The following is a 24,235-nucleotide window of genomic DNA, read 5'->3' as shown; positions in this document are numbered from 1 at the left end:
GGTTGGAGGTCTATTCACTTTTTTTCCAGCAAATAATTGATTAAAAAATAAAATGTGGTTTTATATCATAAGTGCTGATGCTCTGAGAAAAGATATAAAAAAGCAGTTTTTTTATATTTCATAAATGCTGATTATTTTTTTTGTGTAAAAAAATACTGTTATCTTTTATATATATATATTTATAATTAAAATGAACTTAACTCTTGCAAGTCATGTACAAATTATGTGAATGTTTATTTATTTATTTGTATTTCATTAGTAGTAAATTTTGAATAAACGATATATGTATTGAAAAAATATAATTTTTCATTAGTAGTAAATTCTGAACGTAAGATTGGAACCCCGAATGCCAAAGCTTGCAACTTGCTGGCTACGTAATTAACCCATGACTTTGATCCTCCGTAAGATAGGGCAGTGATAGTACCTTTCTCAAAAGCAACTGTTGTAACATGGACACAAAACGAGCATGTTAAACATATCTTCAAAGCAACACAGTACCAAAGAAATAGACTAGAAAATAAGTAAATGTTTCAGATTTTCAAATTTATTCACGTTTACAAAATCCTACTATCTATGTAGTTTGTTCCACAGAGAACAGAAGACTCCAAAATTTCCAAACTCTAAAACCATACACATGTAAATATTACTACAGAATATATTATGTATAAAATTAAAAAGAAAAAGTAATTATATACATGAGCACAGGCCAGAAAGGCTGGTTGGTAAAATGGCAAAAGCCATTGTGAAACTGTGAAATAATGATATTTGACTTTTACCCACAAAACCAAAAGAAGCATTTAAACCTCACGCCTTATTGTCGTGGAGAATAACCGATGCGAAGACCTTTCCCTGGCACATCCTTCACAGAGCGGGTCCGAGAAAACCACCCCCTCACGTGAGGGCTGAGCTACTACCAACTCCTTGTCTTCTATTATTTAATTTGACTTGCCAAACATCTTTATTAAATTTTTTTAAAAAAATTCTTTCATAGCTTTTTAATTTAATAAATTTATATTTTTAATAAAAAAATGTTAGAAAAAGATATAAAAAATGGGTTGTTAACAATTTTCTTATATTTCATGAATGCTGTGATCATTTTTTTTTGTGTCAAAAAATACTGTTATCTTATATATATATATAAAATAATAGTGTAGTATAAAATGAACTTAACTCTCGCAAGTCACTGTACAAATTGTATGAATGTTTATTTATTTGTATTTCATAAGTAGTAAATTTTGAATAAACGATATATGTATTGAAAAAATATAATTTTTTTATATTATCATTTAATTAAAAATTAATAAATATAATAAGTTTGTTAATCTTTATTATAATTAGCTTAAGAATATTAAGGTAACTAGCTTGTCGTCTTCTTTTCTCTACCAGTGACAGTCCTCACTATCTACTGGATTCAGCTAGATCGGACTGGTAGCATGCTGAGAGTCCTATGAGAAAGGTCTTCCAAGAGAATGGCTGTACCGATTCGAGATGTCACAATCAAGAAACCTGCCAGTTCTATTCTACGAGCTACGCCCGATTCCTTTGAGTTTCATTCTTGGGTTTCCACCGGATACTTGCTCTCTGAGTTGTTATGGGACCCTCAGTTCCTTTGAGTTTCATTCTTCGGATCTGCATTGTTGCGGATGGGAACCTTGCTCTCTGCGTTACAAATTGTGTGAATGTTTATTTATTTATTTGTATTTCATTAGTAGTAAATTTTGAATAAACGATATATGTATTGAAAAAATATAATTTTTTTATATTATCATTCAATTAAAAATTAATAAATATAATAAGTTTGTTGTTCTTTATTATAATTACCTTAAGAATATTAAGGATGTTTTTTATACATATATTAAAGATAATTTTTAATTAATTGACAAAATAAATTTTTACATACTACATGTTTATTAAATTCATATACTTTCATTTTATTTATACTAATCATATTCACAAAAGAAATTATGATTTTTTTTTACAATTACATAATGTTTTAATTTCCAAGGAATGTGGGAAGATTTTGGTTCCTTCCTTTTCCTCACTTCTTTTCTTTTCCTGATAGTTTTGTAAATGCAACCACCTAAGTCCCATTCTAAGACGGTGCAATCAACCCCTCATCAATATTTATCAATCTTTGATATATTAGTGCACTTTGTGTCCCATATTAATTAACGTATGGAAAGTTCAACTAAGATGGCATTCATGGTGACTATGGCAAGTCTATTTTTCTTCCAATTCCTATCTGGTGAGTAGTATAAATACTGTTATCTTTTATATTTCATGAATGCTGATTATCTTTTTTTGTGTCAAAAAATACTGTTATCTTATATATAATTAATAGTGTAGTATAAAATGAACTTAACTCTCGCAAGTCACTGTACAAATTGTATGAATGTTTATTTATTTGTATTTCATTAGTATTAAATTTTGAATAAGCGATATATGTATTGAAAAAATATATTTTTTTATATTATCATTTAATTAAAAATTAATAAATATGATAAGTTTGTTAATCTTTATCATAATTACCTTAAGAATATTAAGGATGTTTTTTTATAAATATATTAAAGATAATTTATAATTAATTGAAAAAATAAAATTTTACATAATACACATATACTTTCATTTTATTTATATTAATCATATTCACAAAAGAAACTATGATTTTTTTTACAATTACATAATATTTTAATTTCTAAGGGATGTGGGAAGTTTTTCGTCCTTCTTTTTCCTCTTTTCTTTCCTTTTCTTTCCTTGAATAGTAGTTTAAAAGTAAGAGAGACAAGAAAGAGCAGCAATGTAGCAAATGGCCAGCGGGTGCCACCAAATTGATTTCAATGACCCTCTTAGATTGCGACGTCGTAAATCACATTTTTTTCTCTCCCAAATTACAAAATTGCCATCGCTTCTAATTCTAAGCCCAATCTGCTATATATACTTCTCCAACCCCTCACGAATATTTATCAATCTTTGATATATTAGTGCACTTTGTGTCCCATATTAATTAACGTATGGCAAGTTCGACTAAAAAGGCATTCATCATCACTACGGCATGTTTATTTTTCTTCCAATTCCTATATGGTGAGTAGGTGACTCTTCGAACACTTTACAAGTTAATTTTTTTGTTCCAAGACTAAAAATGGTTAAGATTAATATTACAGGTTCGTATTCAACCAGACTGACCATCATCAACAAGTGCAGCTACACAGTTTGGCCAGCAATTTTATCCGTCACCGGAAGCTCGCCGCTCTCCACCAGCGGCTTCGTCCTCCAACCGGGACACTTCAAGATCGTCCCTGTTCCTCCCGCTTGGTCCGGGCGACTATGGGGACGTACTCTCTGCTCCCTAGACATTACCAGCACCAAGTTCTCATGTGTCACCGGTGACTGTGGCTCCACCACCATAGAATGCGTTGGAGGAAACGCCGCCCCACCGGTTACTCTGGTGAAGTTCACTCTGAACGGCACAGGCGGGCTCGACTTCTACGAAGTGAGTCTCGTCGACGGTTTCAACCTCCCCGTGAGGGTGGAGCCTCGTGGCGGCAGGAACCGCAGGGCTACTGGTTGCGAGATGGACTTGAACTTATCGTGTCCGACAGAGCTTAAGGTGATAAGAGACGGAGACGCCGTGGCGTGCAAGAGCTCGTGCCAAGCAGAGCCATGCTTGACTTCACAGTTTTTCAAGACTGCATGCCCAGGCGCTCACGTCCATGCTTATACTTGTTCTTCTCATGATTATACTATCACTTTCTGTCCCCCACCCACACCCTCTTCCAGGTAATTAATTATTTTATTAATTTATAGTAACAGTTTTTAAAACTTGGGTGCTTAATTTAATTTTGATGCAGTTATCAAGAAATATCCAGGGGAAGCGGCGGTGGACAACCCGGGAGCTCACCCATCAACGTCGTCGTTGCCGTGGTTGTTGCTCTTGCTTCTGTTTGTGGCCTATTTATAGCATGCAAAATAACCATTCGCTTATCAAATGGAGATTGTGTCTTCGGCATCGGCGCCGGAACTAGAACTGGAACAATCCAAGATGTCACTGTTTAAAAACTACGCTAGCGCTGGGTCCTCTTATTTGTTACAATATTTTTCTATTTTACAAACTCGCATTATGTTGTGTAATGTTTTTGAATGATGGTGTTGCGCCTTTGGAAAGAGAGTAGGGGTAGTGAATGTTTAATAAAGATCTTGGTGCAGTCTTCCTAAACACCTTGAGAATAGCTTCTATCGTCAGCAACATTTCCCCTCCGTGCTTTTGTTATCTGTGCACAGTGAGTTTCAAACTCCAGATACTGAAAATACAGTTGGAGCAAAATTTGCACGCTCCTCTTTGGACAGATTGCTTCTGCAACTTGTGGATATAGGAAACGTTGTTATATGAATTATTGTGAGTTCTTATATGAATAAGATATGTTTTGCAAAACAGGTTTCTAACTTAATTGCCTATCAGGGATTCAAATAAGTTGTCTCCTATTTGTGTTTCACTCTATGTCCGACAAATAAAAAGTTAGCTTGTCTCTCCTTAAATATCGCATTGCAGTTTACAGAATCTGTCTAAAGTTGACATGTCTGTCCCTATAATTGCAATACAGTTGAGTTTGCAGACAGCTGTCTAAACAGAATGAATGCCATGCATAGAGCGAGTTTCAGTGCGATAGAAATTAACCTTTCGAAGATGATCCTGAAATAAACCTTCTCAACATAAATATCCTCATTAAATTCGAAATTATCACAATCCTGGCACACTGCAAAAGAGATTACGACACCTTCCACACACAAAAAAATGGTCCTCTTGTTGCCTCTGGATGGTCCCAGAGGGATATAAATTAAGACTTTTCATTTTCCAAAGTTAATACTTAATTAGTTATATCAACAACAACAAAAAAAACACTCAAGATTCTTAAAATGCCCAATTTCAAAGATGTTGAACTGATGCTGAAGTTGCAACGGAAGTAATGAGGCGGTGCATGGCTCATGGTGAGTGGCCAAGGCTTGTGGGGACAAGGGTGGCCCAATATATACAACAAAGACAACGAAGAATTGGAAAAACAATTTCTATCCCTTAATTCAACGTTACAAAATATTTTAATGTGTTGAAAATATTTCATTCTCGTTGTATCTTAACATTTGTTTTTTTTAAAATGTTAGGTGGATACCTTAAGATAATTTAATATTTTGTGAGAAACTGGAAAATAGAAAATTAATGGGGATAATAAATAAATATTTTACAATAAAAAATAGAAAAAAAATTGTGAGTATTAAATGCAGTGTATACACAGAAAAGTTTCCTAAAAAATTAAAGCGTACAGAAAAGAAAATATTCATGTATCATTGCACCAAATCAAAGGAAGAATTTTTATACATTAGCTAATTAATTAATTAAATAACATGAAAAATTAAAAATCAAATTGGAATCAGCCAGAAAAATGTTATTTCGTATAAATCCTATTTCATCAAATATATATGTATACCAAGTGTGATTTTTGTCAAAATTTATTGTACATTTTAATTAATATATAGTATTTCGAAAAACTGTGTTAAGAGACATTTTCTGTTCATTTCGTGTCTATGGTTTTCTAACTGAATAACAACACCCTAAAAATATTATATTTTGTATTGCTGCACAATTCCGAGTTAGATTACAGCAGCGCTACACGAAATCATCCGAATTCAAGCAAGTAGCCATTTTATTAATTATGAAACTAATTTAAGGAAATATGGTAAATATGCAATGCAACAGAAAAGGTCAGGAAAAAAGGAAACATCCTTATGCTATTTCTTATCCAATGAGGAGTATTCTTCATGCTGCACCTGCTGAGTCTCTGACCATTGATAATTCACAGGCATGGGCCCATATTTACGTCATAAACAAAAAGAAAAATGAACACTAGCTAGGAAAACATATTCCTCCCGATTTCTCATGCAACCGGTCTTCAGTTTCTTTGCTGACTATTGAATCCATCTCATGGTTGAAATTAAAGCTAACGGATTCATGTAGAATTAATTTAATCAGATTTTACATTTTTAATAAATTAATATGTACCAAAGGGAATGTTTGACTTGTTATCTTTTATATATTGTTTGGTTAATATGTATCATCTTAAATTTATATGCAGATAAGAACAAAGACAAAAGCAATGGAGATGTGACCATTGATGCTTATCATCGTTACAAGGTATGATTGCTAAGCTTCAAAGTATTAATTTGTATGTAGAGACTGAAGAATCATGAACATTTAACAAATATGTGCAATTTCTTAATTGTTAAGATATAATAAGTAGTAATTGAATGATAAAAAATGATTATTTTTTCTATATTTTTTAAATTAACGATATTACTACTTAATTATACTTATTTTAATAACTAGCACTTGTATTTTCTTTTATGAACTGTAAAATTGTCAAATTAAAGGTAAACTCTTGCTTTACAGTTTACTTTATATACATTGTCGATATAAAATATTTTTATCCAAATATGTAAAATTATCAAATTTGTTTATTTATTTTTGGCCTTTTTGTTTGTTTGTTTTGTATGTGTTTTTATTTATTATTTTTATAATTGTGTAGATTGTGCCTTTATTTGGAGTGGTCTTTTGGCTTCTATGGTCTTGGCCCTGTCTTGTTTTGGTTTTATCGTTGCTTTGTTTTTATTGCTTGTTATTGCGGCCGCAAGATTGGTACGTAAGTGTTTAATCTAATCAGAATACTATGGAAAATGGCTACCAATGGTTGTGTGGGTATGTTGCATTTCTTAATTGCCATTGTCTTGTTATATCCCCTGGTTGTGATCATTATATCCAATATGAGAATGAGCTGAAAAATTATAATTAATTTGTTCTCTTTGAATGACATCATGCTTTTAGATGTCCTGGGTCGAATCATCGGAGGTTTCACTCCATATTGAAATCCTATTATCTTTTCTTCAGCCATAAACTTAACGTCATAGCAATTATTAAAATCATATGAGGTTTTATTAACTTTGTCTTTTTAAACATCTTTTTTACTTGTTTTGTTCATAATGACCAAAAGTATATGAAATAGTTACAAAGATTATTTCTATGGTGTTATATCAATAAATTTAACTGTGAATGCATGGAATCCGCTCAGTCCGACCTCAAAAGAACTTTAAATAAGTAATATCAACAAACTTCTATGTTAGAAACTATAAAAGATTTGAAAATTTAAAATTCTTCTATGTTAGAAACTACAAAAGATTTGAAAATTTAAAATTCATTGCATAAAATTTAATTAATTTTATATTCTCACGTGTTTATTACAGGTATTTAAAGAACCTAGCTTTCAATTCTATATATAAAAAAAAGTAGCTCGAACTAAAAAAAAAAAAGGCATTCTACATTAATCCTGAAACGACTTATATAAAATATTAACCATTCTAAGACGATCGTTAAGACATGAACGTCTTAGAATGCTGAGCATTCTTCATCAGTCGTTGAGACGAGACCGTCTTAGATTGCCTAGCATTCTTAGATGATCTTCTATGAAGAACCGATATAGAATGATGACTATTGTACGACGGTCATATTTGAAGGACTGACGTAGAATATTCACTATTCTAAAACAATTGTTCGCGATCGTCATAGAATAAGCTTTCTCTTTTTACGATGTTTCGTATGATAACGGTTGTAAACCGATGTAGTATGCTGATATAAAATTCCACTTCTTTAGTAGTGACTTCCATGTGTATACAAGAGTTATTATTCGAAGTTATATTTTTTACTTGTAAAATTTAATACAGGATACAAATAATAGTAGTAATATTTTAATATTTTTTACAAAACTTATTGAAATAAATTAAAACAGTTTCTAAGTAAAAAAATTGAAAAATATTCATGATTTAATTCAAATAAGCTCTTGTGCACTCCCAGCCTTTGCGGGAAGAATTGTCCATAAGAATGTCAATGAGCCTAGGGGTATTGGAAATTTTAATTTAGTTTCATTTATTTTCTTTTGTTATAGTCAATCTAATAAAATCTATTTTAAATTTAATTAAAATCTAATCGATCTGTTGTAACTAAAACATGCAATTCATATTAAATTGGTTTCTTTTATTTTATTAGTGAATAATGAATAAATCATGACATACATAACGAATGTAATAAAAATAAATAAATAAAAATTAAAGTATCCCTGTGAAAAAAATACAAATTAAAGTATCAAAATTTTCTTCTCATAACTATTACTATGTGCATATATAAAATTAATATCCCACTTTAGATTCAAATTATTGAAAAATAACTTCCACAACATTATACTTGGAAAACTTCTAGGCAATTTGTCTCGTATAACAACTATCACTAAAATTAAAATAAGAGTAAATATTTAACAATATCTTCAAACAAAATTAAATAATAAAAGCACCAAAAATATTCAAATTATCTTTTGTAATTCTCCACTGATTAAAAAAACTAAATTAGCCGTTAAATCTGAACATCAATTAATGTAACAAAAGAATAATAATTTACTCAAACCTAATAAATATTATCTCAAATTTTTAACATTTCGTTATTAAAGAGGAACACTATTCATATATTTTTTATCAACAAATATCCTAATGTTTTTTAGGTACAATAGTTAAACAAAGAAAGAAAAAAAAAACTAACTACTTAACACAATAAATAATCGTGGCCTGGTATTGCCAAAAACCACCCAACTGTTGGGAGTGGGAAAACGAATTGTTTGCTGCTTTCCTGCTGCAGCTAATCAACTAAAGAGAAGAAAGACGTGGAAGACACTTGGCTTTGCAGGACTTGTCAGTGGGAGACAGTGCCGGATCTTAAACACAGTGTATATAGAAAAGTTTCCTGAAAAATTAAAGCGCTTAGAAAAGAAAATATTCATGTATCTTTGCACCAAATCAAAAGGAAGAATTTTTATACATTAGCTAATTAATTAATGAAATAACATGAAAATTAAAAATCAAATTGGAATCAGCCAGAAAATTGTTATTTCGTATAAATCCACAACCACAAGGTCTATGATTATTATACCATCACTCCCACATCCTCCACAACCACAAGGTCTATGATTTTATGCTTATGACAATTTTTTTCCACCTTTTTTTTAAAATGTAAAATAAATGAGTTTTTTTTTAAAGTGTTCGAATTTTCATGCAGTTCGATCGAGCCTGGGAACAACAAAAACCTAGGACAAGGATAAAGAGGTCAAGTGAATGGTACGTTCTCCCATAAATAAGAGAGAAATGTTATGAATGTTATATATATTGTGTTGATTTAATAAAATATCTTTTGCTTACAGGAAAAAAAAAGGACCTTGTTATCACAATTTGCTTACAGAAAATAAAAAATATGATAACAAGATCTATGATTCATAGGAAGGATCCTCTCCAAACAATTTACAGAAAAAGGTGGCCTTTTGGTTACAAAAACTTATGATCTTTTTCCTTGGATTTCATATATATAATTCTAATGTAAAATGAGCAATTGTACAATAAATCCTTAAATCTAGACTAGTAACAGTAAGCTCACACAAAAAGCTTTAACTTTATTTTTATTTTTTTTACTTTTTTCCTTTCATTTTCATTTCTTATCAAATATAAAAATTGTGTAGATTTCACGTTATATTTCATAATTATTTTTTAATTTGATAGTTTTCATTTAAATTTACTCAATTAAAGAAAATGTATTTAAAAGAGTGTTTTCTTATCTTATTATTGGTTACATAATGCTGAAGTCATGCGCTTATGGGCCTATTTATATATGTTGGGCGCATTACCAAGAGGTAAAGAAGGGAAGATACAGAACAAACAAAACAATCAATTTAGGCTAGTTTTTTCGATCTGCCCTCTTAACATTCGAATTTTGTGTCTCGCAGATACGGCTTCCCATGCAATCGAATAAAACACCCATTCACACACCCAGATGATAAGAGAACCATTTGATGAAATCATACGATCCACATTTTAGTAAATTAAACTTAAAAATACTTTTAAAATACCGTTCGTTTAATGAAATCATACGATCCACATTTCCAATTAAGTGATCATGTGAGAGCAGAGAATTTAAATCCAAAAAGGTCCATGCAGGGTTATGTGCTATGAAGCTCGGACACCTCAGTCCCTTGTTAGATTTGGATGTTCGACACGAACCCGACACCGACATCGGTATGACGTCCGCGCATCGGATACACCCCATCGGTGTCCATATTGAAAAAATCATTCTTTCCAGCTCCGACACGGTAGGGATACCACTCCTTGTTTTTTTCTCTTTTCTAAGTTGCTCAGTTGCTCCCTATTTCTCTTTTTTTCTTTTGTGGAGAATGGAGATACAAAAGTGTTATTACTTTTTGTTTGTTTTTCGTATGCCTTGCCCTTTCTAGTTTCTTCTGGTATATTGCTTTTTATAATATAAAATCAATACAAAAGTGGTATTGTTTTTTGTTTGTTTGCACTTGCTAGTTTCTTTTGGTATATTACTTTTATAATATTAAATTCAATACAAAAGTGGTCCAAATTAATTCAGTGTGTGTTCCCGCTGCACTTTCTTATGCTATATTACTTTTTATAATATAAAATTCAATACAAAAGTGGTCCAAATTAACTTAGTCTATGTTCACGTTGCTTTTTTACATAAAAATTAGCCAATAATAATAAAAATATCAAACAAAAGTATATTGTTGGTATTGCTTTTTGTTTGTTTTATTTTTTGATATAAATTTTTTTATACAAAGAACCATATGTATGACTTTCATGGCGTTAATGCTCAAATACTTTAAAAAGGTTGTCCTTAAGCTACTTGAGCAACTTTGTTCATCTTCATGTTGTGAAAGAAATTGGAGTACGTATTCATTTATCCATTCTTTAAAGAAAAACAAAATGGCACCACATAGAGCTGAAGATTTAGTATTTGTTCATGACAACCTACGACTTCTCTCAAGGAATACTCCACAATATCATCAAGAGGAAACTAAAATGTGAGATGTAGCTCGAGATGATTTTGGATCACTTGATGATTGTGGTATTCTTGAAATTGTTAATTTGTCTTTAGATGAATCAGAGTTAGAGAATGTCTTTTTCAATGATGATGATCACCTAGGGGGTGAAAGGCCTTAGATTATGAAATTCTTGAAGACTTGAAGTTGCTAATTCATCATCTTTATACTTTTTTTTGTAAAGAAACAAAGCGTACAAAGTGTATAATGAGGTCTCTTAGTATTTTTTGTGAGACTCATTATCATAGGAAAAATTCTTTTGAGATGATGATGAATATATAAATCTTAATTTTCAATTTAGATCTTTTATGCATATCAATTATATTTAATTTTATGTAATTTTATTTTATTTTATTATATATATACATATAGCTGTGTCCGTGTCCTATATTTTAGACATTACAGGTATCCACATGTTCGTTGTTCGTGTCAATGTCTGTGTTTCATAGGTTGTGTGTCATACACTACAATTACAAATAAACTTATTCACACATCTGCTACTGCATTGGCTTATACATATGTTGATATGTGGAACAGGAATTTGAAAAGATGAAGGAGAAAGTACCTGATAACTTCAGGCTTGACTTTGCTGTGAGCAGAGAGCAAACAAACAAAAAAGGAGAGAAAATGTACATCCAAACACGAATGGCTCAATATGCAGAAGAGCTATGGGAGTTACTGAAGAAAGATAACACTTTTGTCTATATGTGTGGACTAAAAGGAATGGAAAAGGTAATCGATGACATAATGGTGTCATTGGCTGCAAAAGATGGTAACAACACTTATCTTTAGGGTCTATTTGGATAAATTTTCTCAGAAACACTTATAAGAGAGAAGCAAATAATAAGTTAAAGTGAATTGAATTTTTCCCATAAATTAAAATTAACTTGTGTATTTCAACTTTTAAATAAATCAAATGAAAGAGCTTTAATATAGAAAATTTAAGTGCATAAGTTAATTATAACTTATGGAAGAAGCTCAATTCAGTTTACATTTCTATTTTTACCTTAAGTATTTATGAACAAAATTATCCAAACATAACCTTAGCCCAGAATCAAAGAAATTTATTTCATCATGTTGAGTTCGCTGTTGTGCTTTAGGTATCGATTGGATTGAGTACAAGAGGCCATTGAAGAAGGCAGAACAACGGAATGTCAAAGTCTACTAATTAATTTATGTTCATTTGCACTTACATAGATATCATGTCCTACTTTGTGCAGTAGCAAATCTATTTTGTTGTCATGCGTTCTGTAGATAGATAACGACCCTCTAACTTTTCTACTACATGATCATTTTTGTTGGATTACAAGTGTGAGGTGAAGTCTCACATCAGACAAAAGTGAAAAAGCTAAGTATCATATAACCTATAAACCTGAGCAGATGATGTGAACATGACTAAGAGCGGATCGCTTGATACAGGCTACGAAGATTTGGATGATGCCACTTCCAGTGAAGGAAGATAAATCAAGGTAGACGCCACAAGGATTACCTTGATAAATCTGAGATTGGTTCAACAAGGAACCCAAAGAAAAACTCTCACCAAATTTTATCAAATGCCAAAAGTTTTTTTTTTTTTATTGAAAACAAAACCAATACTTATAGTGTATCTGAACAAAAGATAAAAATAGACATGGGTCTTCTAAACAGTTTGGGCCAAAATTACAATAAATAAAAATTATAACTAAAAAACATATTTAACTTGAGCCTTCAAATTAGTTTGGGCCTTCAGCAACAATTAATAGTCTTGATAGTCTCTCTGCCTCTAGGCCTTCATCCTTCTCCACTTGAACCTTTAGTCTGTATTTGGCCAGTTTCAGGATTCTCATGCGAAAAAGTCGAGCAACATATAACTTATAAACCTACCTAAGCATTAAGATTTTGGGTTAAAGTGTATTGTCACTGGTGCAACCGGTATAAATCTATTAATGAGTGTATGATTAATTAGTAATAGATTACTTTAACTTAATTAATGATTTTGAAGATGAGTTATTCTCTTTATCTTGTTTTTCAGTTTTTCGGTAAATTGAATTATTTTAATTTCATAAAGATTTTTATACTATTAATTAATAAAAAATTATCATTTTATTAAAAACTAGTAACTTTTGTGATTATTTTTAAAATCAAATTTAAAGTGTTATTTATTTGATTAATGATGTTTTGTAAAAAGAAATATTAATGATGTAAATTTTCCTGTAAAATTACTTTAGGCCCATCTTACTCACATCTCTTTTTTTTTTCTTCTTCAATACACCCATTTTTTAGTTTTTTTGTTTATATTTTCAAAATATCCTTCTTTTCCCTCACTTTTATATCCTTACTTTTTCGTACATCTTAGGGAAACCATTTTTCATAAAAAGATATTTTATCAATTTTTTTTTTAAAAAAAAGCAGAAGCGAGAGGGAAAAAAAGGGAGGGAATGATGTGAATACTATATTGTCATGGGCCATTAATTTATTGTCAGCTACTGATAATGGGTTGGAAGGTTTCTCGGCCCAAAATGAAAAAGCAAAGTTTGTTTTAATATCACCAGTCCGAGAAACATTCCATTTTGTGTAACTGATATCAAAGACATGGATCTTGTACTTACGTAGCAACTTAAATTTTTTTAAAAATATTTTGAGCTCAATTTTAATTTTTAGTCTGTTTATTTTGTGCTAATATCACAATTTGGTCGATAATTTTTTTTTACAATGATTCATTTTTTTAGAGTAATTCTTTTAATTGCTACGATATAAAGTTTGTGACTTTTTCTCTAATAAAATTCATATGATATGCTTGTTTTCTACTCTAAACATAAAAAAAAAAAAATTATGTCACTGAAAATAAAAAATATTTTTCTTCTTTAAAAGTATAATCTATTTTCAATAAAATCTCTTACATTTAATCCAATTACTACGGATCTTAAAATTATTTCTTTTTAAGAATTCAACCTAAGCTCACGAGTCACAACTATTCAAGTAAATTAATAAAACAAAGAATTAATAATTTTAAATAAAAAATTATAGGAGGAATTTTAATAATAATTAAACTATATAATATTATCACGACATCAGGGCAAATTGTTAGAAAAATACTCTTGTAATTTCTTTTTAAGTGCTTTTTAAGATCATAATAAATTAATTAAAAATATAATATTATCAATAATTCATATTAACTTTGAATAATTCCATTCGTTTATCATTTACTGTTTTTTATTTATGAATTAAAATACGTGAAACAAATAAGATTATAAGTGTTTGAAGATAAATAAAATACTGATTCATTTCAGATTTTCTTAACTGTGATTTTCTAATAATGTAATATTTAGATTTATATGTGATTCTGGGTTTCTTTGCCTGCCGATAAATGAATAATATGTAAGGCTCTATCTATTAATGTTTCAGAAGCAACTTAATTTGCGTAATATACATGATTGGTATGTTTGGGGATCAAAATTCTTATTTTCTTATTACTTTAATTTCCGGGTTTAACATGTGCAATATTCTTGATATAGTCATTGCTTTAAGGGACCTGCTATACTTTGTTTATTAAATTGGAATATGCCTTTCTTGTGTCAGAGCTGTTAAATTAAATTTCATATCCTGACTTCTCTGGACCGTAAGGTTATTATTATCGGCCATCAATTTATTATATTAAAATTAATTGGATTGTAGATTGCAACAAAAGTAACAGAGAATGACTCGAGTACTTATCATACGTTGAGGAAGACACGAAAGCATACAGAAGAAGATGAAAACTAATGATCCTAGTTTTTGGCCTCTGAATAATGCTTTTCTACATGCATGCATCGTCAGAGGTTGATGAATCTTGAAAACATAAAAAAGAATCAACAATTTTTTAATAATATTTTGAACTTAATGTTTCGAGGATGATTGAGCTTACCTTATCCTCTTGTAAGTAGCCTTTACCTTATGTTATAGTGGAGCATCTTAGAATCCTGAAAACATTGAGTGCAATCTGTAAGCCTCACTGCATAACGTTTGGAGGATGTTTGTGTATACATGGTACGTTGGAAGGCAAAGGATCAAACAAAAAGAAAAGCCAAGAAACTATACGAATCTGGCGGGGAAGAGAGTCTCTTGCAATATCAGCAAGCTGGAGTTAATGTGTCTTTTTTTCATACGATAATTATAAATCAAGAAAAATATTTAACTAAATTTAAATACAATATAAGTCCTATGATAATTTATAAAACATTTTTTTAGCTAAATTGAATTTCATTTAAAGATTAATGGTTTTTAAAATACTAGATAAATTATATTTTTTATAAATTAATATAAATAAATTATTAAAGTAAAAAAAACTAAACAAAAATAAACAAGTTAAATTTTTTATAAAAAAATTGTAAGGAAAAAAATAAAAAATAAAAGTAGTTATGAAATCGGTTCCATAGGGAATCGATTTCATAACATGGCTTTGAAAAGAAACATGTTATGCAATCTATTTACTAAGAACTCAATTTCATAAGGTGTTAAAAAATCACTTTTAAAAATCAATAATTTCTAAAGTATTATTAAAAAAAATGTGAAATCAGTTATCGATTTGAGAGCAATCGATTTTTCATTTTTTATAGTGTTTTATATTATTGGAGTAAATATTTTTTAAGATTCTATTAGTTAGATAAATATTTATTATTTTTATATTTTTTTGGTAAAAAAATCCCCAGTTAGTGTATGTAGAATACTAGCAACAATAAGAGATAAGAGTTAGTGAGAGTACATCAAACCTTGTGGATCTATTTATATATACTATTTTTTGTATTTGCTTATTATAACGTTTCCTATGAGAAGTAACACGAGAATAGTCTTATTGAGAAAATCATAATAAAATTACTACCTATATCGTATTGCCTAAGAAACATGACTCGTAATAGGATTGTGGATGCACTCGACTCTTCATAATATTTGAGCAGTTAGTCGGTGCAGATGACGTGGCCCTTAAAGCGATTAATTGGTATGGCCTGATGTAGCCCCTTACCATCCTCGACAATGTTATTATCCCTTCTTTGGCTTTCACCCCCATCTCTATCATCTTCTCATGAACCCCCTCACCAACACTCACCAAGAAATCCTTTGTTTTCTTTGAAGGAGACGAAAGAAATAACTCCTCCTCATTCCCGGACTCCCTTATGCCCTTAACCTCCCTGGCCACAAGGGACTTGCCCCGGACGGGAGACCCGTCCTCCATAGCAAAGGAAGACATAACGCAAGAAGCAAATAACAAAGGAAGAACAAAGGACTGCAGAAAGAGGGAATAGGATCGAGAAGCGTACCTAACAAGAAGTGCAAGGAAAGCAAGAGCGAGGGAAGCAGAATGAAGAACACTCCAATTGTAGGAACAATGCTAGAACGAAAGAGAGATGCAAGGAAGAAGGAAATGTGGCTGGTCCGTGCACAACAACCCCTTTTAAAGGAACTCACAACTTTTCACTTCACCCTTAGCATGACTCTTTGCGCCCAACCCTAATGACCTACGGTTCGACTGTTTCACTATCCAACAACCACCTTAATGATAATTGTTATTCAAGAGTACTAAATTTATAAAAATTGGATAAAAAAATGTAGCAATGTGCCTCCAATTTTATGGTTTCTTATGTGAGATTTGTAAATAATTGAATTTGTGTGAGTTTACACAATGGAGGCTTCGTTTGGATGGTTAATGTTTGGATTTTTTAGGTTAAAGAAGAGAGGATTTGAAAATGTTGCTGAAAAGCTCGCTCAGCGAGCCATATTAGCTAAACAAGGCTAATCCGCTTAGCGAGGAAGTCAGCTCGCTTAGCGAGAGCAGAACCCTAGAGAATGTAAAGTTAGATAGCAGTGTGCTAAGCGTGTAGCCAGCCCGCCCAACGAAGTCTTTGTCGCTTCTCACACTTAGTGTGTCCATGCCCGCTAAGCACCCAATCACTAACTTTCGCTCAGCGAGACATGCTCGCTGAGCGCGCATTTGTAATATGAGAAGCCCAAAATCCTTTAAAGCTAGAAGAGAAAGGAAAAATGAAGTGTCAAGCAGCATGGGAGAGAAGAAACAGAGCATCAAGGCTGAAGGAAGCTACTTTCTTCACACCTTTACTTCACCACTCCATTTCTATCTTGTTTTAACCTTGTATTGAGCCCTCCTTGCTAATGGAGGGCTAAACACTTTATTGTTGGTGAGTTTTTTCACTAAGCACTCTTGATGTAAAAACTCTAACTATCTATTTAAGATTATTTGCTAGTGTTCTCTGCTTTTATCTGTATTTATTTTCCACATTTGTGGCTTGATCATCTATTTATATGTTTTGTTAGGATTTAAGTATTGGAAAATATTTTTAATCCTTAGAACTTGGTAGAGTAGCTAGAGGCCTTCATTTTTAGGAATAGTGTAAAATAATCTAGTAAACACTACATCTAATTCGTAATGCGGCTCGCTTAGAATGAATTTGTTGAGGAATCAAGAATGAAACTAGGAGGACTAGACTCTTTCATGTGAGAGATCACAACTAGAGTAATTTGACGGTGCAAAGAACATTAGGATAATGTTAAATAGAGAAAAACTTCTTTAATCATGTCAAGAGGAAGTTCAGTAGAATACTCCTCGACATATTCACCTTGGTATTTGTTTCATCTTACAACTCTACGTTTATTCCTAGTATTTATTCCTAAGTTGAGAAAAATTGTTAAATTTACTTAAAAACATGAATGAGCTAATTCATTTCACTTTCCTGCAATTAAAATTGTTTACAAATTGAACATGCGTCATTGAAGTACAAGAAATTTTCTGTGGATACGATACTCGATCTTATCGTTTTAATTACTACTTGAACGAATTGGTGCACTTGTCAATCGTCTAACACTCAACAGTCATGTTCATTGACAAACAACACGAAAATGAAGCGACGAGGCTCCATGGAGGTTTGCGTCATTACACGCGCTCCATTACGCTTCCCAAAATGACAAAACACCTGAGATTCATCCCGATCGCCCACATAGATCAAGACACACATCACACAATGTTTAAAATGTCAAAAAATGTCTATGTGACAATTCTAAATATGTCTATGAAACTTGGCTACGCTTACCTCATCAACGTCAACTTATGTATGCCCGAGCACTCCCGCACTCGATGTAGGGCCCAAGCACCAATGTCCTCAGCTTGGTCTGTTTAGGCATATTTAGCTTTATCATACACACGTGAATTCAGAGCTTGGGGCTTATGTACCGTATGGCCTAAGAAACTTGGTCCTACTCAAATCGTGGTGGCACTCAACTCCCCATGATATTTGAGCAATTAGCCGACGCAAATGATGTGTCCCCTCAAGCGGTTAGTCAGTATGGTCCGACGTGGCCCTTGGAAAAGTGCAATTCCCCCTTAGTCAATCGTGTATATATAGACCCAAAGACAAGACTATCAAGTACGCTTTTACTCATCCCACACATAGATACATAAACACCTTAGAGTACCATTGACTTGCTCGTCAGAGTTCTTTTTGCAGATACCTTCCTCCGCTTTAACATTAAAGATCAGACATTACTATGAGAAGAGAAGAACCTGACAAATCAGCCATAACTCGTTGAAACTCAATAGAAACACTACCACTAACAAAATATGGGTCATGCATGCACTCATGCTGTTTTGATTTGGATTCATATTGTGATCCTTCTATATTGGAGAAAGGTTCTCGATGATGTGTATAGAAGGTCCAATTATCGGATCCTAATTATCTGGCTGATTTATTGGCTTATTGTTCTATGATAGGTTCAACTCTTCAAAAAGGGGTCGAAAACAAATACCTTTTTTCGATACATCCAAAACAAACACCTAATTTATTAGCCATCCGTCCGCTTTGGACATTGATTCACTTCTGTGAATATGCAAGAACAACTTTTCTTGAGAAGTCAATTATAAGTGATCGAGATGATATATTGATTGGTTCTTCATTAATTGATATGGCGGTAAGTAACCACCCTCAACGTTCTTGCCTCCGAGTCATCATAATTCTGAAAATAACATCTTAGGGCTGCACAAAAGAGGTTCATTTCACATTGCTATGAAACACACTATCTCATATTTGCAGTGTGACAATCAATATTTAGTATAATAAAGACGAACTGAGAATTATTATAATTAATTGTTTAAAAATATAGTACTATATTGTACAATGATGAAATTAAACGTGCAAGTAGAATGAACTCTTGCCAACTTGTGCTGTATTTAGATCATGAAGTCAAACAACTTATAAAAACTAATTGAAGATGAGAGACTATAATAATTTTTATTATGCCATCTAAAGCATAAGATTATGGTCTTAGTTCCTTTGGTTTGTATCTCCGGCCAATAGTGAGATATTGCGACTCTTGAGGGTGAGGGTGAGGTTATGACTCACTCCTTGCTTATGACACAAAGCAAGGGCCGTAATATAGGGCAGTTCAGGTTGTTGACCTTTGGTCAATTCACAGGGCACTGACTTGTGAAGTAGCTACTTGAATTCATCATTGTCGGCCCAATCCGTATAAAGATACAACCAACTAGGTTACTTGCATCTTTGAAATGTTACATTTTTTTATTTGAGACTGAACACGAATGCATGATGGATCTCTATTATTATTGCTGTCAGTCTTTCTTTCCTCAATTTCTCTGACACATGCGAGTTTTTTTTTTCTCTTTGGTTGAGAGTTGAGACAAATTTGAAAGCGACAGGAAACGAAGATGTTTTTGGCATTATACAATTTTTATGATTATTTGAAAATTTAGTGATTTTCAATTTTTTCACTATTTTTGGATTTTGCAAAAAAAAATTCCTTGGATATTTTTGGTCTAGCTACTTTACTCCAATGTACCACCAAAACGTATTTTTACTGCATATTTTTTTCAATCCCTCTTGCACAATAAAAAAGAAATATGTTTCTATTGTATATTTTATACAATGAAAAAGTGTAACTACACAATAAAAGTATGTTTTTACATTATTAAAATTTTAAGAAAAAATTATAATTAATTAGAGTATTTCCAATGATTTTTATAAAAGTAACTTATTTTTGTCATTTCAATCATAAGCAATTGAATTAATTTGATTTTGTTGTCTAAATTGAGTCAAGACTACTCAAATTAATTTAGACGATGAGAATAAATTGAACTGATTTTAAAAATTAGATATTAAATTAAACTAAAAAATTAGAGGATTAAATCAAACCAAATTTAAAATTTGAAGAATCAAATTGAACCTGAAAAAAAATAGATAATCAAATCAAACTTAAAAAATAAATTAAAGGAAAAAAAACTAATTTAACGAATAATATTTTTTAATAAACAACTTATTAAACAACTTTCATTGTGAATACTCTTATAGATATAAGTTATTTTTTAATGAAAATAATGGTGATATAAATTATCCTTTTAATTAAAATTAAATTGATTATGATATAACTTACCATTTATAAAAATAATTGAACTAATTATTATGAAAATTTTCTTTACTAATAATAATCAAAATTAATTATGACACTAATTTTTATGGTAACTAATTTAATTACAATTAAAAAGTAATTTATGTTATCATTAATTTAAATTTTAATTAAAAAAGTAATTTATATCACAATTAAAGATATCAGTTGGCATCATTTTGTGTCATGATTAGTTCAAGCATCATCAAAAGAATAAACCAATAATAATTAAGTAAAATAATTAAAAATAAAATAAAAATATATATAGCAAGAGTGGGAAGGGGTAAGGAGTGAGCGATGTAGGAAAATAGGGGAGAGGAAGAGTATCATTTGCATGTTTTTGACAAGATAAGGGAGTAAGAATAACAAAACTGAAATGAAAATAACAACTCTCTGCCATTTTAACTCTTTTTGGGCCGTCTTCCAATGCAAGTCTATTGCGGAAAGGCAAGGCCAGACAGACAAGTTACGATTCTTTTATAACAAAATTCTATTTATAACTAATAATAATAATAATAATGACCTCATTTAATACACACATTTATTATTCCTAATTTGTCATTCAATTATTTTTTAAAAATTACTTACAATCACTAGTAATTATTTACAGTTATTTTTTGAAGTACATCTAACTAAAAAAAAAAAAGTTAACACACAAGACACGGACAGCGTGTTTTACCACCACCATTAATATAATGTCACTTATTGAAAAATGACGGTGATGTGTTATAAACTTTATGGTAGATAGATTCGTACGGATATTTTCATTTTTTTAGTTTTTATGTGTCTTTTGGTTTTGAGATTAGAAACAGCAATTTTTTAAAAGAAAAATATGTACTTAAGGTTTTAAAACCAATAACTGTGGTGTCACAAGAAACAAGGAATCAATTATTATGTATCAATACAGAAAGAATCAATTATTGAAGAATGAAATTGTATAATGTACTATAATTGGTAAAATACAAGACAGAATACATGTGAACATTAAGATGGATGGTCCATCTGAATTAGCAAGATTGATAAAGTACTTGACTGGCTTATATTTGACCTCAACCAACCTCCATCCTAGGTTACTTAGAAACGACAATGGCTTCAAGTGCACGAGTATCAAAGGTCCTTTCAAACATTATTCATGTAAATTCGTAGCCGTCCTTTTAATTTTCAGGCTCCAATTGAAGCTTGTCAGCACTGTTTTTGATTCCTTCGATAAACATTATTTTTTCTTTTGTCATTTTATATTCAGGTTCCTTCGATCTAGGGCGTATGCAAAATCGTCATCAATAAACACCAGACATTGGCGGCTTAATGCATGCATGTGCACTGCTCCACTGGGCCCCACACCCATAACCTCCCTCAACCCTATGGGCCACATCAAATCCTCTCTATATATATATTGATTTCCCTCCCAACACAACCCATTCCTCATCTTAACACTTTTCTCCAAAACCATCCAACAAGGGAAACAGAATATTATTCCATTTTTCAATTATGGCATCCTCAACTCAATTCTCCACCACTCTTGTTACACTATGTCTCTTCCAATTCCTAGCTGGTAACCATTCATACTACCATTACATTTTTATGTTCTAAATACATAGATTAATTAACATAAAATTATTTTAATTTAATCAGTTCGAGTTCTCATATGCAATTACGTGATTTTTTTAAAACAAATTTTAGCTACTTGTATTTAACTGTCATGTGTTATGTGTTACGTTGTGTTTAACGTTGTACAGGTTCGTATTCAACGACATTCACGATTGTGAACAAGTGCAGCTACACAGTTTGGCCCGGCATTTTATCCGGCGCCGGAACCTCGCCGCTCCCCACCACCGGCTTCGTCTTACAACCCGGCGAGTCCAACGTGATCGCCGTGCCGGCCGCCTGGTCCGGCCGCCTCTGGGGGCGGACCTTCTGCACCCAAGATGCCACAGGAAAATTCTCCTGCGTCACCGGCGACTGCGGCTCCTCCGCCGTGGAATGCAACGGCGGAGGAGCCGCCCCGCCGGCCACGCTGGCGGAATTCACCCTGAACGGCGCCGGCGGGCTGGATTTCTTCGATGTGAGCCTCGTGGACGGTTACAACCTCCCCATGATCGTGGAGCCACAGGGCGGAACCGGCGCCGGAAACTGCACCGCCACGGGGTGCGTGGTGGATTTAAACACGCCGTGCCCGGCGGAGCTGATGGTGATGAGCAGCGGAGAGGGCGTGGCGTGCAAAAGCGCGTGCGAAGCTTTCGACGATCCACAGTACTGCTGTAGTGGCGCTTACGCGACGCCTGACACATGCAAACCCAGTTCATACTCGCAGTTCTTTAAGAGCGCGTGCCCACGCGCTTATAGTTACGCTTATGACGATGGCTCCAGCACCTTCACTTGCGCCACAGCGGATTATACCATCACTTTCTGCCCACAACCATCCACTAGGTAATTTTATTTTATTATTTGTCGCTTTTTGTTTTTCTTTTTATTCAATAATAATAATAATAATCAAATTAACTAATCTACGGAAACTGTTAGCTGTTAAAACGTGTTTTACATCAGACGAGTATAGGTTCTTGTTGAATTTTCATATGATTGTTTTGGGAAAGTGAAGTTGGGTCGAATGTCAATTAGGGGACCAGTTTTTGGGTGCGGTATCGCCATAGACATGGTTGTCAGTTGTCACGTTTTTTATTTTCCAATGTCGTGTTTTAATTTTATTGCACCGTCGAGATTCCGCTTATGGTGTTTTATGTTTTCAATTTTTGCGATTAATTTGGGATTGAATTTGGATGCAGTTCGATTAAATCGGGAAATGGGAAATACCCAATGGCGGTGGACAATTCGGGTGCTAATGTAGACGTAAGAACAAACAATGTTATGGCGGTGATTGCTTCTGTTTTGGTGGCATTTGTGGCAACTCAATTAGGTGTCCCTTCACTGCCAAAGTTGCATTAAAATGGCTGGTGAATTTGGTGGGCTATAACTTTTTATTTTGATTTTTATATAATACACCGTGCATGCCAATTGCCAGTCTCTATCGATTCGGTTCTCAACTTGCATCATATTCTTGCGGAATCAAGGTTGGCAACTTGTGTTTGAAGAGATGCAATGGGAATCGGTGCAAAGATTGCCACTTCTCAACTTGTATATATACCAACTAATTAAAACATTAATTGGTTATGTCTTCATGGAGCACTTATTTAGAGTAGAAAGGTTCAGATGCACAGACAGAATTAGGCAAGTGGCATTTACTTCGGCTCATGAGTCTAATACCATTCATGTGTTGTCCTCTATCTTCAGAGACAAACAGGAGGGCATTTTGGGAAGAATTGTGACATTTTTATAAATAAAATGCCATTGCCATTAATTTGCTCCAATTGTAAATATGAACATCAAGTTTATTGAGGTGAACAAGGAGTAGAACAATTTTGAATTGCTGGAGCAGTTATTTTCTCTCCTAATGGCACCAGATAGAGGTTTGTGCGTTTGACCTACTTTTATGTAGACCTACTATTACAATCGTTAATTTGAGAATTGAAATGTCTCTTCAACAAAGGAGTACCATGTATGTCAATCAATGTTTCAAAATTTCTTACACAAAAAATGCTTATGTGGTTATTAACAAATTACAAGTCAACTCACTTTAAGTTCACATTCTTATTATCAAAATCCTATCACATTTTTTTCTTTAAATGTGATCATTTAATTTTGATGGCATTTGAGTGACGAGCATTTAATCAAAGGAACTAAAATATTTTTAAAAAAAAATTATGACTAGAAAGATTATTTTTAAATTTAGAGAACAAAAACAAAGTTATTTAAATTATGAAGTATTTAAAACATATCAGAGCGTATAT

The 24,235-nt window shown here is 32.2% G+C and overlaps 3 protein-coding genes across 4 annotated transcripts; all 3 read left to right on the top strand.

The window, feature by feature from the left end:
• Positions 1 to 2,175: 2,175 nt before the first annotated feature.
• LOC114405669 (thaumatin-like protein 1) lies at positions 2,176 to 4,258 on the top strand. 2 transcript variants are annotated; one of them, XM_028368119.1, is made up of 3 exons: positions 2,176 to 2,245; positions 3,162 to 3,777; positions 3,849 to 4,258. In XM_028368119.1, exons 1-3 carry the CDS (start codon positions 2,176 to 2,178, stop codon positions 4,051 to 4,053), a joined length of 891 nt encoding a protein of 296 aa, XP_028223920.1. In that variant the 3' UTR covers positions 4,054 to 4,258. The 2 variants fall into 2 exon arrangements, with proteins under 2 accessions (XP_028223920.1, XP_028223929.1); XM_028368128.1 differs by lacking the exon at positions 2,176 to 2,245 and adding an exon at positions 3,012 to 3,081.
• Positions 4,259 to 4,973: 715 nt separating this feature from the next.
• On the top strand, positions 4,974 to 12,141 carry LOC114393989 (ferredoxin--NADP reductase, leaf isozyme, chloroplastic-like). The gene is made up of 4 exons (XM_028355559.1): positions 4,974 to 4,983; positions 6,123 to 6,181; positions 11,511 to 11,745; positions 12,074 to 12,141. The coding sequence occupies exons 1-4, from the start codon at positions 4,974 to 4,976 to the stop codon at positions 12,139 to 12,141; spliced, it is 372 nt and encodes a 123-aa protein (XP_028211360.1).
• Positions 12,142 to 21,816: 9,675 nt separating this feature from the next.
• LOC114419789 (thaumatin-like protein 1) lies at positions 21,817 to 23,933 on the top strand. Its single transcript, XM_028385574.1, has 3 exons — positions 21,817 to 21,945; positions 22,130 to 22,820; positions 23,174 to 23,933. The coding sequence occupies exons 1-3, from the start codon at positions 21,882 to 21,884 to the stop codon at positions 23,331 to 23,333; spliced, it is 915 nt and encodes a 304-aa protein (XP_028241375.1). The 5' UTR covers positions 21,817 to 21,881; the 3' UTR covers positions 23,334 to 23,933.
• Positions 23,934 to 24,235: the final 302 nt, after the last annotated feature.

The sequence above is a fragment of the Glycine soja genome, chromosome 1, assembly GCF_004193775.1.
Source record: "Glycine soja cultivar W05 chromosome 1, ASM419377v2, whole genome shotgun sequence".
NCBI classification, from domain to species: Eukaryota; Viridiplantae; Streptophyta; class Magnoliopsida; order Fabales; family Fabaceae; genus Glycine; species Glycine soja.
Note: the sequence above shows the minus strand (reverse complement) of the source record. Positions and strands in the feature narration are given on the sequence as shown.